Genomic DNA, 13,360 nt, shown 5'->3' with positions numbered 1-13,360 from the left:
TATTTTGTCAAATAAACATACAAAATAAACTTTTTGAGTGTCTGTTTTCTTCCAAAAGCTGTAGCAAGCTCACTTTCTGAAGGGAGATCTTATCTGTGGGCAGTAAAATACTGGATAAAACTTCTTCAACGATTTCAATTTTTAAACAGGTTTCAGAGTTGAAGTGTTTTACGAGAACTTGTGAGAACTCCAGAATTATTTTCCAGTTCTCTGTGGCTGCTTTTAACATTCAAACAGTAACTCTTACTGCTTTGCATGTTAATAGAAATAGGTTCCCTCCCTGCCCCGCTTTTCTTTTTGAAATCAACTGCTTTTGGAGTTTGGGGTACTTGCTTGGTTTTCCAAGACCTTCTTAGTTTAAGGGTTTCTAGCTTTAAACGGAAATTTTAATACAGTTTTTAAGTACGTATGCTAATTAAAATTGGGTTTAATGTACTTTCATCTGATATTTCTCTCCACTTCCCATCTTGAAAGCTTCCTTAAGCAATGTAACTTTAAATGATTTAGTATCATACTTCTCAGCAGTCTCTATTTCTTTTTGAAACCTGAGTGCTAAGCTAAAATTTGAAGATTTGAAGTTGTAAGTTTACTTTTATGAATGAACGAAAAATTCTTCAGGGGCAGGCTTCTGTTGTAGTTTGTTGTTTGTTTGTTTGTTTTTTTATTTTACTTGTAAGCTTGCCTCATAGGAACTTGGCAGGAGTCAGAAGGCAGAGTCTATGTGATATTTCTCATTGCTTTATTGGTGGTACCTTGCACCTGCATGAAGTTATGAGGACTTCCAGGTAATTGTGAATTCAGAACTGCCGTTATATAGGTAATTCTGAATTCAAAGCTGCCGTCGACATGTACTGCTGCAAGTCTACCCACCATCTATGAACACAGTGGTTTGGGTGCCAAAGACATCTGTTTGAGAGCTCTGACAGTATGAAACCTGTGTGTGGTGGTATGTAGCTACTCAGAGAAACTGTATGCAGCAGCGATTGTTTTTTGAAGTAAACTGTCAGTCCTTGATTGTCAGAGTAGAATAATTGGAGACAGTTGTTTTGTGAACTTGGTTTGGTCACTGACAGTTGTATGCCCTGCATATAAAAGCTAATCTATAAATAGATATTAAAAATCTATGAGGACAGAAACTAAATTGTCGAGGTAACTTGCAAGTGAGAGGCATAGAATTAAGTCTCTCATCAAGGTTTTAGCTATTCTGGATCACGTGAGTAAGACTTCTCTCCAGATTTCCTCCCTGTTAACTTACTTCCTTTTCAGGAAAGGGAGCTATAGATGTGAAAACTACATTTAAATAATATGTGTCTTTCCATTGGATGTTTGAACTTCTGACATGGGGAAACGGCAGGGTTCTCTCTGTTCCAGAGGAAGAGGAAATGGGGGGGAAAAGTGGATTGCATGGGGCAAGCAATGTATGGGAAGCAAGTGTTTAGGATGAATTCTGTGATAAGAGGTGACATCCTCTTAAAGCAGAATTGCTTTTTATGAAGTATAGGTGGTGACTTAACTCTTTTTAGCCCTATCATTTTATCCATATAAACCTTATGAAATCTACAGAAACACAAGAAGATTCATACTCAATAGCATTTCCAGAAGTAACCACTTCAGGAATTAATACCTTGTTTTGTGCAGTGTAGCATAATACATTTAACTGTTGTATCGTGGCTTGGTGTGTTTTAAAATGCACATGGTAATTCTTTCACTGTCTTTTAGACATTGTGTTCTGTATTATGTGATTCAGAGAGACGTTACCAACCAAGAGTAACTTCTTGCATGCCTGACTTAAATGGAAGCATCCTGCACATGGGGCCTCTCTTAGCTCAGATTTTCTAGAGTTGAGGCTCTTATCTCCTTCTGTGACTGTAGGAACATGTAAGCGCTAACACAGACAGTTCAGTGTCATAATGTCCTGAAGTCATAAGATCTGTCAGTTAAACATCAGGCTTTGCAGTATAAATGTCCTGCAACTGCAAAAATAGCAGTCTGAGGATGCTTTATGCATAGAAGGTGTAGCAGCATAGTTTTTCAGACCATCACAACTTGGGCTTTCTAGTGTGCTCTGTGTTTTTTTGACTTAGAAGTGACATCCAACATAGCAGTACTTGCTTACAACAATGGAAAAAAAATTGTGCTAAGTTTTGTTTGGCTCAAGCAGAGGTATGGAAAAGGAAGAGGAGAAACATCTGCAGCTGTTACAGCATGTTTGAATTGAAGTAAAACCAGATAAGAGCAAGGAACAGGCAGCTTTCTTCTTTAAATAAACAGGAAAAAAAAACCCAAACAATCAATAAACCTGATTTTAAGGGGCAAGTATGTGGTTTTTGAAGATATATTAATATTACTGGAGGACACTGAAAGTAATGAAAATATCCATTTCAGATTACTCTTAGAAATAATTGTGCTGGATTTTTTTTTCCTCTTTGAGTAAGACTTGACCAAACTGCTAAGGAAGTCAAAAGCTGTTGTTTATGGCTCTCTGCTGGGAACGAGGTTAATTAGTATATGCCATAGAGAAATATGTTGCAGATTAAAATGCCTGAAGTTAGAAGAAGCTATTGTTTCAGTGTGTGTTAGCTGATTGATGTGGGTGCTGCCTTAGGAACAGTGGCAAGTCAAGTTTAAAAGTCTAAGGCATGCGCCTCTGGCCCGTGCCCTTTTACCTACTTTGCTTGCAAGCACGTGGCAGTGGAGGAATGCAGCAGAGGGGAAGTGTACAGCGGCTTATGATTAAATTCGCCTTGAAGGAGGAAAACAAGTGTTCAGAGAAAGAGACTTCAGGAAGCCTTTGGTGTTCAGCCATCATAATTCAGGGCGCTCTTAAAGGCTTATGGTTTTCTTAAGTAAAGAAAAAGAATATGAAAAGAAACAGGCCATTTTATTGTTTCACATCCTAAGGTCAAGCAGTACAGTCCTAGAACTGGACTGTATTTGTTTACTTGATTCTTGCTGGATTAATATTTTTTCATTTGGAAATGAGGAATATTTTCCTTACTGAAGCATGTTTAATTTTATGAGCACGCTAAATTTTAATTCATTAAAATGTCAGGTTAACTGTTCACAATAATACTGTTTATAGGATTTTTATGTCTTTGACAGTAAAAAAGCATGTGCCTAAAAATGAGAGTTCCTGAAATTCTTTCCTTTCAGAAACAGAGAGGAGATTAATTACAACTTCCAAGATGAAAAGTCACAGGGGAGGTGAAGGGTAACAAAACTAGTAGATCTGGTACTTAAGACACTGGCATTCCAAAATACAAAATTCCATGAGTGAACCGCAGAACTTGTTGACCCTTCTTGAGGCAGATCCAGGTGCCTGATTCTCTGTATGCGGATATGGTTGGGGTCTTTTGTTTGTGTTTGTTGGGGTTTTTTTGATCCTAGTCTTAATATGTGGTAAATTCTTAACTTTGAATACTTTCCCCTTTCACAGCCCTTGTTGAGCCCAGGTTAAACCATGTATTACTGCTGCCTGTCTCTGTTTTATTGCTCTGTTGCAGTTTTGGTCTCAACGTCAGCTGGCGCTGAACAACTTAAATGAATGAATGGACAGCTGACTTTGACTTCCTCATACAGCAAGGCCCATATAAGTAGTTGTTAGTGACTGAGTCATTAAGTACTACAAATTGCAGTTGTTACTAGGGCATGCAGGGCTTGTTTTAAAGCTTTCTAAACTGGTCTTCAAAGCTGATTTGGGTTCTTTGTTGTCTTAATCAGATGCTGTATGTGCATAGATCAAATTACATACTATCTGTAGGATACTATGAGCTTTAGCTACTCCTCTGGAAACAGAGAAGCCTGATTCACTTAGAACACTGCTTCTAAAACTTGAGCAGTGGCTGATGGATTTGGGAGATCTGTGAATTACCATCAGCCACTGTAGCAGTAGTTGTATTGCAGAGGTGGATCATTGCAGACTGGTCTAGGGATAGGCACTTTAAATATTGCAGTCCCTGCCTGTTGGTCAGCAACCTTACTAGATGATGTGTAGCAGCACTTACTTTGTTCATATTTGCCTAGTACTCCTTCTCTTTTATTTATTATGCATTTATTTCCTAAGCCTACTGTTACTGCTGCATTCCCAGTATTTATGTTCTCTAGTTGTCTACTCATACACCTTTGCACCTGTTCTTTGTGTTTCAGATGACTTTGACATAGTAGAAAATTTACAGACTAGAGGAGCAGCACTGCAGTCATAATAAACTGCTTTTGAAGTGCCCAGCTAAACTGCACTGGTTAGTCCTCACATAGCATTCAATAGAGGATGACATTCTATCAGAATTTACTCTGCATAATTTTGATTTTTGCAGTTATGTGCCAATCAGAGCTCGGAGCCATAGGGACTATATAGTGTCTTATTGGTGTGAGTAATCAACTTGAAATTAAGATATCAAAAAAATTTCGGTAAAAGATATGGCCAGAAGCAGCTTAGATTTGCTAGCTGAGGCGAAAACTTTAGATATCTTTTGTTTCAAAAGCACGAAAAAAACCCATTTGCTGAATTGCCTTTATCATTAAGAGGGAGATGCTCTGTAGCCATGATACGCTTTTTCCAAATATTATGGCTTTTTCTGCTCTGCTCTGATATTTTTTTTTTTTATTGTGTGTATGCTCAATATTCAGCTTACTGTGGTGCTGCCAAAATGCTGGAGTTACAGGAGTGTTTTGCTTCCATTTTCAGCTGTGGTGGATAGAAGAGGTACCTTAATTAACAAACCGGACAGTCAGACCGAAGTGCAAGCACAGTCTGTAAGGAAGAGGCAAGTACTGTATGTAAATTTTTCCTGCTTGGAAATCTTCCCCAAAATTACGGTGTAGAATATATCTTTCTAGAAATGGGCTAGCTTCTAGTTTTGTTGAAAGAGAAGGAAGTATTTATTTTTTAACTTTGTTTTTTGACAGAACTCTCTGTGAAAATGGCGGAAGCTCATCAGGCAGTAGCTTTTCAATTTACAGTAACTCCAGATGGGATTGACCTGCGAATGAGCCATGAGGCACTCAAACAAATTTACCTATCTGGTGTCTATTCATGGAAGAAAAAGTTCATCAGATTCAAGGTATGCCAAATTAGTCAAATCCACCAAACCTGAGGGTTATTTAGTGCTTTATAGATTTACTGGAGTTTTGTTAGCCAAAACTTTTTTTTTCCTTTATGGCAAATGAAGTTCCTCATTGTGAAAGACTTGTGTAGGTTTTAGTTAATACAAGGGATACTGAGGGAAATAGCACTGGGTAATGCTGTAAAGACTGAAAGAGTACGTGTTTTTGATGTATTCTGTGGAAGCAAGATGAAACATGTAGGAATTAATAATAGCTTTGACTTCATTCTCTTCATAATGCATCATGTAATTATATATTCTTTTAGCTTAAGTCAAAAATACAACTGATTGTATTTGATTTTTAATGTCATATCTCTTAGAGGTACAAGACTACACTCTTTATTTTGGCAAAGAGTATATAAAATCAAATTTGCAAATTAAGGAGAAGGTTTGCTGTTTTCAAAAAGTTACCTGAGCATCTGCCTTGTGCAGCTTATGCTACGTAGTATTGTTTCCAATGAGGTATTTGATACAAATCCTTGTGAACTTACTGTTTTGTTCATGAGATTATAAATGATAAGTATCTGTTTTCTTAGTAGCAATCTACATAAGCTACATGCTGTCTTCAACATCTCTTTCAAAAATATAAGCATATTAACAAGTCTTATTACAATTTTCTTATAAAGCTAGCTATGAGAAGGACCATTTAAATTATTTAAAAAAAAAATCTTGATTCTGATTCTCAGTGTCTTGTTCGGTAAGAGAACTTAAAAGTTCCTTTAATTCTTGATATTAATGTGACAATTTTCTGTAGTAGCCAAACTAAATCCATTCCCAACTCCTGAGATAAGCATATGTAAGAAAACATTGGATAAGCTTAACTACTTGTTTAAAACTAAATGACTTAAATGTCTTTTCATGGTAATATGAAGTCAACCACTTTGGTATGAAAAATTTATGTGAAGGCTTTTCTTTCCAGAATGGAATTATCACCGGCGTTTATCCTGCTAGCCCATCTAGCTGGCTTATTGTAGTTGTGGGTGTGATGTCAACAATGTATGCCAAAATTGATCCTTCCTTAGGAATTATAGCTAAAATCAACAGAACACTTGATACAACGTAAGTAGACAGAAAAGTTACTTTTCCTCTAAAGGGAAATCGGTTTTATTTGCAGATACTGTTAAAGCTATTCCTGTTTAAAATGTATCAGTTTTGGGATCTATGGTTGTGACAGGGTAAGCCAAATAAACAGATGTATGAAGGTATGAAATTGGTAGGTTGTTATACCAGTATTACTGCATTGTTTTCTGAGTATTTGGGAAGCACATTTGGCAACTTTTGTGGCCTTTGATCTTGATGCATGAAAAGGTGTTTGGAAAAGAAGCTTATGAAAAAGGGGTAAGCAGGCATAAAGCTTGTGCAATGCCTGCCTGTAGTACCATTAAACTTAGGTTTGCCATATCAAGTTCTCTTTGGAACTTAAGCAGACGTTAACTGGCATGTGCTGACTTTTGTTTTAAATAGTGGCTACATGTCAAACCAAACACAGAACATTGTGAGTGGAGTACTTTTTGGCACTGGGCTTTGGGTTGCCCTTATTGTCACAATGCGCTACTCTCTGAAAATGCTGCTTTCCTATCATGGTTGGATGTTCTCTGAACATGGCAAGCTTACTACAGGCACCAAGTGTTGGATGGTAAGGATATATTGTCTTCCTGCTTCATCTTAACTTCTGTCTTATTGGTATTCAAAGCCCTAAAAGAAAATCTTATATTTTTTTCTCTACTTCTGTTTTCTTTGTCATGGGACAGGAGGCTGTTTGGTAGCTATTTCTACTAGTTACTGTCACATTTCTAGTGCTGTAATTAAACTATTTTTTGTGACCTTATAGAAGGAAGAGTAAACACTTCAAGAATACTTCTAAATTTGCCAATGCCTTGGGACTGTGTGACTGAAATACCTACTTTTTCTCTGTATGCAAGAATTTGGCCTGCAGCACCAAAAAATCTTGTCTTCACAGAAAGTGCTATCCCAATTCTTTTTTTAAATGTTAGGATTTCTGGTCATCCATTATAAAATTATTCTGATGATTGAAGAAAATAATATTGATTGTCCTTTCAGTTTACTGGTATGCCTCCAAAACAAATTAGAGAAGAAGCATAAGGTGGAGGTGGCTTGTTATGCAGTTTTCATATAGGGGTAAGATGAGAGTGCTGTGTCTCCTGTGGATTATTGTGGTGCTTTGGAAAAGGATTCTTAAAGGATATGATAGGAAATGTAGGTATAGGTGCTGCAAGAGGTGAAGTGGGGTTTTGCTACTTGGTCTAACTTGTTTCAACTCACTTTTGCCAATATCGTTGTAGAAATAACTGAAGTACCATACGATGATAAAATTAGTCTCTGCAGCCTCAAAAATTAACTGATGTGTGTTAACCTAAGAACACATCATGATTTACTATGAAATATGTTCAAGGACAGGTATCCAGAATGGTACACTAAAATAGAATTTAATGTTTGTCTGTTACAAATGAAATGTCTAATTGATGGTTTCTCCTGGAAGCGGTATCAGCCTCGTGACTTGAATTTGTACAGTCCAGAGGCTCTGAATGGTAAGATTTTCTGTCAGTTGCTTGAAGCTCTAGCTGCCTTGGTTTTCAGCATGTCCTACCAGATATTTTAAAGCTCTTAATATTGCCTTATTGAACTTAAAAGAGTATGAACTGTAATGCTACTTACCATGCTTTGTTGCATATCATATTTATAAATTTCTCCTGTCATATATGTTGCATATGTATTTTGTTGTGTATTATATATGTTTTAAGAATACAGAATGCTAAAGGTATATGCTCAGCAGTCTCATCTATACTTACTATGAAGATTTGTCTTAAGATCTTATTCTCTCTTTAACTAGACCAAACAAAAGAGAAGACTGATCTTGCAAGTAAAACAGCTCCAACTACCTTAGCTTTCCATATTTTTATAATAATTTTTATAATACGGTTTTCTGTTCAAATAGTTATGCCAGTCAAAAACCTGAGCTCTGATTTCAGTCACAGTACAACGTGATTTTTCAGACTGGTTGGAAGTCTGGTGACACTTCTAATGAACATATTTCATCTTCTAAAGTCAAATTTCCTGTACCAGCGGTAAGGGAAAAATGCAATTATTAGTTGCGGTTTTAAAAAATTAAATAAATTATTTTAATTCATTAAAAAATAGTAATCATCTGTGAACAGATGCAACATATGCTAGAATGACATTATTTGCTGTGTCTGTGTATGAAATCAGATGTAATGAAGTGTGTGTGTCTGTCAGATCACTTTAATGGTCTCAAACTTTATAAATTTTCTACTACAAGTTTTCTTAAGAGGTAAATACCATGAGATCTGTTTGCTGAATTTTGTCAGTTGAGCAGGTATTCTCTGTCTGAAGGTAACTTTAGCCTTTTCTGGCTTAAGAGTTCTGGAATAAAATTGTTGGAATAATTCCAGGTATGGAATTAGATTTTTATATGGAAAGCTGAGCTTTTTCTTTCCCACCTGGTTTCAAATTTATCTTGTCATGAAACACAAATAGATTTTATTGGGCAGATCACTGTGGTTCATCTGTGTACATCTGATGGCTCTGATACAGATCCATTTGCAGGGAGGTCTTTCTTGCTGGTAATACTCTGCAATTCTTAAGAGTTTTGTGCTGCTTCAAATAACCTCCTTTAGAAGTGCTGATCAAGGAAATTGAGAGGGAGGAAACACTCTACATTTTAACTAATAGTTTTGTCAGTTGAACAGGGGACAGAAGGGAGAAGTTTTCGGAATTTAGTAGTGAAATTACATCCTCTGTTTTCTTCTGTCTTTAGTCTGTTGGCTCATATACAATATATGACGTAGTATATTGGACCAAGATTTAAAGGTTCCACTGGATTGTTGAAATAATGCTTAACCTCACTTTCATGCTGAAATAGGGTGACACTGTCAAAATCCTTTCATGTGTAACCTAGAATTTGCATGGTTTAGACTTTCAGCCTACTGTGTGCTGCAGCTGAAAAGTAGTTGTAGACAGAAATGCTGCTTCTGTTTTCAGTCTCCTGTGGAACACAGGAGATGCTGTAATATCTGAAGCTAAGTCATCTCTGGCTTTTTTGTTTTGGGTTGTAACACAAGCACTGAGTATAACACTGGCATGCTTGCACAATTTTATATGTTCAAATCATGTAGTAGACTAGCAAAGATACACTTATGCTTGAATTAATTCCCTGTGATATCAGTCCTATTGTTGATGTTGAGCTATAACTTTGGAAAACATTAAACCATGATACCAAAGCATAATTAGTATTTTTGAAGGTGGCTTTAGTTACCTAGAAACCTTGGCTGAGTAAGTCTTGATTCCTGTTTTGAAGTGCAGTACAGGTATTTTTGTAGTATCTACTACATAGTATAGTAAAAGATCAGCTGGTAGACTTGTTTTTTTTAATCTTTACAGAGGGGAATATATGAAGAAAAGAAGTGCTAAGTAACTGTCTTTATTTTCTACTGAGATCAAGATATGCCATACATAAACAGCAGTATTGTCTAATGACAAGAAAATTGACTGGAAAGTCAGAAATTACTATAACCATCTTTGTCTTCCACTGACATATTGTTTAACCTTTAGGAAGTTAGTTTCTGTCAATGCCTTTTTTATTTGTGAAACAGTGATAAATATGCTAGTCTCCTAAATTTAGTACAATATAATTTACCACTGAAAAGATCTGAGTTACATTACACTTTTACTCTGTAATTTTTCTTTTGCTGCACCTAATAATTTGTGGTGTTTATTTTTGCTTTTCTTCAGGCCCTTGTAAAACTGTTCTCAGGACGTAAACCCATGTTATACAGTTTCCAGACATCTTTACCACGATTGCCAGTTCCAGCTGTTAAAGACACAGTCAATAGGGTGTGTACATTCACTGATTTATTTTATTCAGTAACATTGAATCCATATTTAGATGGGGGGGTTTGCCATGTCTTACAAAAGTATTGCATGGCAGTATTAATATTGTGTAATGGATTCAAACTTCTGCATAGGAATTAAAATAAAGGCTGTGACAAACCGCTGAAACTGGTGACAGTTTGAAGCCAGTGTAATTCATATTGGATGGCATGAAGTCAGCTGTTGTAAGACTGTGCCACAAAGTGTGATTTCCAGGGTTTTGGAGCATACCACTTTTATTGTCTCTCACAGGTTGAACAGGTAAATGTGTGTGTTATGACACACAGCCTTACAGCAAAGTGTGTAAGTATGACAGTATGTCACAGAAACTGAAGGTTTCACTTTTAGAGACGAAAAAAATCTATCTGTATATCTTCCCCTCTTGAGTGGAAAATGTATTTTTAGAAAAGTAACCTCTTCCACTTGTGGTTTGCTGACAAATGTCTGGAAAAGTATCTTATTTTTTGAAGTTTGCAGCAGACGTTTAGAAGAGCATATACTCTTATTTTAGAAATGTAGTATTTGCAGCCTCATGGGTTGAGACTGGATAATGTTTATTTACTGTTAAAATACTTTAGTAGGAATGGTGAGAAGCTACTTATTTGTTACTGTACTGATGCTGAGTTTTTTCCTGTATTCTAGTATCTGGAATCAGTTCGGCCACTAATGGATGATGAAAAGTTCAGAAGAATGGAGGGTCTGGCCAAAGATTTTGCATTTAATCTGGGACCAAGGCTTCAGTGGTATTTGAAGCTAAAATCCTGGTGGGCCACCAATTATGTGAGTGTATAAATAGAAGGCTCAATTGTTCAAATGACATTATTTGTTACCTGTTGCCCTTTTTGGCTTAAGCTTCATTATTTCTTAAATGCACAAGAAGGAAATTGAAACTGCCCAATATTTTTGTAAAGTATGTGTGAGACCACCTAATTTTGCACATAAATAATTTGTGTGATTTGATAAACAGTGTGGTGAATGGAACTTGAAAAAACGAATCTTGAGATCATGACTTCTTTGGAACCTTATCAGAAAGCTACAGCTGAATTTAACTTAATTTTCTCACTGCTTTTTTTGCTGTTTTCCCTGAAGTTTGACAGAAATTAGGGTTTTTTTTTAAGTAGGGAGGCAAATTAGAAATTTCCTTCCTGCTTCTGTGCGGAATGTTGTCTTGTGGAACCATTAACCTAAAAACAAACTGTGGAAATGGTGAGATTTTACTGCTTTTGTTTTCCTTCCTCCTTCAGGTTAGTGATTGGTGGGAAGAATATATCTACCTTAGAGGACGTGGACCAATCATGGTTAATAGTAACTATTTTGCAATGGTAGGTAAATACTTATAAACACCTTATGTGTCAGGCACTAACATTTCTGCCAGGTGTCTTACTTTGTGATATCCTTCGCTTAGAAATCCATTGCCATTTGGTATGTAACATTCATTTTCCTTTCTTTAATATAGTCTGCAGCCAATGCCTTCAGGTACATTCAAGTACCTTGAGTACTTGAAGTACTTTAAGTACATCTGTCTTAATAACAACCTAGCACATCTGCCACTTTGGCAAACTCATACCGTAATTACTTACACGGTTTTGTGCTTATTGCAGCAAGCACTCTTTCGAAAGCTCCATGTAAAACTGCGTGGGTAACACAATTCAAAGGAGATGTGTGCTCATACATGCAAATGTCTGTAAAGGAAGTGAAAAAATATGATGTAGCATTGTCTTTTCTGCTGGAATGATTAACAGCTGTCATGTATGTTTTAATACTGATGCTGTTTAAGAAGATAATGACTGCTGAACAAATTCAAGTTTCAAGTCATCAACTCGCTGCATTAGTGCATTCCGTATCTTTTGAAGCCTTATATATATTTTCCAGAATAAACTTTTAAGAATGTGGATGAAAAGTACTGTCACTGGTGTTTTTCAAATAAAGTCTGCTAATCATTAACTTATGATTCTTATCTACTTCACAGGACTTCCTTTCTTTACGTCCCACAACCCTGCAGGCAGCTAGAGCTGGTAATGTTATCCATGCCATCCTGCTCTATCGGAAAAAACTGGATAGACAAGAACTCAAACCAGTATGTGTATCAGTTTAAATGGCTTTTGATCTCTTTCCAGTGTCTTTCCAATGAGAAGTTGATCAGTGTTCAGAACAGGAGAGGAGAGGAATTCTTATTGTTAGAACTATATGTAAGATGTAACTAATTTTTGTGGTCCCATGTCATCTTCATTATCTCTTGAATTACATGCAGGCACAAAATACCAACTATCAAAAATACAGGATTATGTCATGCCAAGTAATTGCAGTATTTGAAGTTAGCATTGTCATTACCCAAAAGACAAATAGAGACTTGTATTTGCCTATGTCAAATATTCTGTATAACTGATATTATTGGTATGTGTTAAGCCTGTAATGGTACTTTTGAGCCACTGAAGGATGAAAAGTCTGTGGTATCATGTGGTGTGAGCACATGAGGTTTTGGGACAAAGGACTGGAGGCCTCTTGATGCCAAGAGTGGGCCAGTGGGAGCTTAAGCATAGATGGTGATAAAATCCTGTGTTGCACTAATTTCTAGGTGGCAAAGATAGGCAAGGTGTAAATCCCATCCTGAGTTTCTGTTGTGTCCAATGGCTGTGTATTGTAGTGAACAAATGTTGTGGAAACAACTAAGTAGTTTTGTTCAAGGTCATGGCAAGGATGTTGTTGTAACTACAAATCTGAGAAATGTGAACTTTTGTTCCTACACAGCTATAAATAGTTTTAAAATAAGAAACTAAGGGGTAATGAATCCTGCATGTGTAAGTTTTGCATCCAGACCAGCCATTGAGAGGTTTTTCAGATTTCAGATGCTAGCTAGCTTCAGTCATCCCTCCTGAAGAGTGAGCTTTTGGTAGGAAGGAAAAAAAATATTGCTACGGGAATGTCCTTGGAATCTTCCACGTGTAGTTCAAGGAAAGAGGATGAACAGGGAGGAAAAAAAACAAAACTGAGTTGATGTATTATAAATCTTATTTTTCTGCAGCCTGTCTTTAGTCAGATCCTTGTTATTTTCTTTGCTTTTTTAATTTTCTAATTGTATGTGCAAAATTACATTTTAATGTACATTTGTGTCACAGATTCTTCTGATGGGATCTACTGTTCCACTTTGTTCAGCTCAGTGGGAAAGGATGTTTAATACTTCCCGTATCCCAGGAGAGGAATCAGGTAAGCAAGGCCAGCCAAGGAAAATAAACACTGTAATGGAATTCAGGGTTTGGGGTCTTTTCTGCCAAAATCCCGTTTTTCCACATAAGGATCTGACTGACACAGGTAACATCAAATACTGTATTCCAAGAATCAGGAAGTAATGA

General features: G+C 36.5%; 1 protein-coding gene across 11 annotated transcripts in view; it reads left to right on the top strand.

Moving 5' to 3' along the window:
• The window catches only part of CPT1A (carnitine palmitoyltransferase 1A), a 38,443-nt gene that overhangs the window by 7,263 nt on the left and 17,820 nt on the right, over window positions 1–13,360 (top strand). For 4 of the 11 annotated variants that reach the window (XM_027703724.1, XM_027703764.1, XM_027703735.1 and 1 more), the window contains 9 exons: window positions 4,685–4,772; window positions 4,906–5,060; window positions 6,022–6,161; window positions 6,567–6,738; window positions 9,873–9,974; window positions 10,653–10,790; window positions 11,255–11,332; window positions 11,980–12,087; window positions 13,127–13,214. In XM_027703724.1, the coding sequence (XP_027559525.1) occupies window positions 4,920–5,060; window positions 6,022–6,161; window positions 6,567–6,738; window positions 9,873–9,974; window positions 10,653–10,790; window positions 11,255–11,332; window positions 11,980–12,087; window positions 13,127–13,214 (967 nt within the window). In that variant the 5' untranslated portion in view covers window positions 4,685–4,772; window positions 4,906–4,919. Of the gene's footprint in view, window positions 1–4,146; window positions 4,239–4,664; window positions 4,773–4,905; window positions 5,061–6,021; window positions 6,162–6,566; window positions 6,739–7,602; window positions 7,652–9,872; window positions 9,975–10,652; window positions 10,791–11,254; window positions 11,333–11,979; window positions 12,088–13,126; window positions 13,215–13,360 lie in introns of those variants that run through there. The other 7 variants (XM_027703774.1, XM_027703716.1, XM_027703745.1 and 4 more) reach the window with 5 other exon arrangements.

The sequence above is a fragment of the Neopelma chrysocephalum genome, unplaced genomic scaffold (assembly GCF_003984885.1).
Source record: "Neopelma chrysocephalum unplaced genomic scaffold, ASM398488v2 Primary Assembly neopelma1_24, whole genome shotgun sequence".
NCBI lineage: Eukaryota > Metazoa > Chordata > Aves > Passeriformes > Pipridae > Neopelma > Neopelma chrysocephalum.
This window is presented reverse-complemented; position numbering and strand designations above follow the sequence as displayed.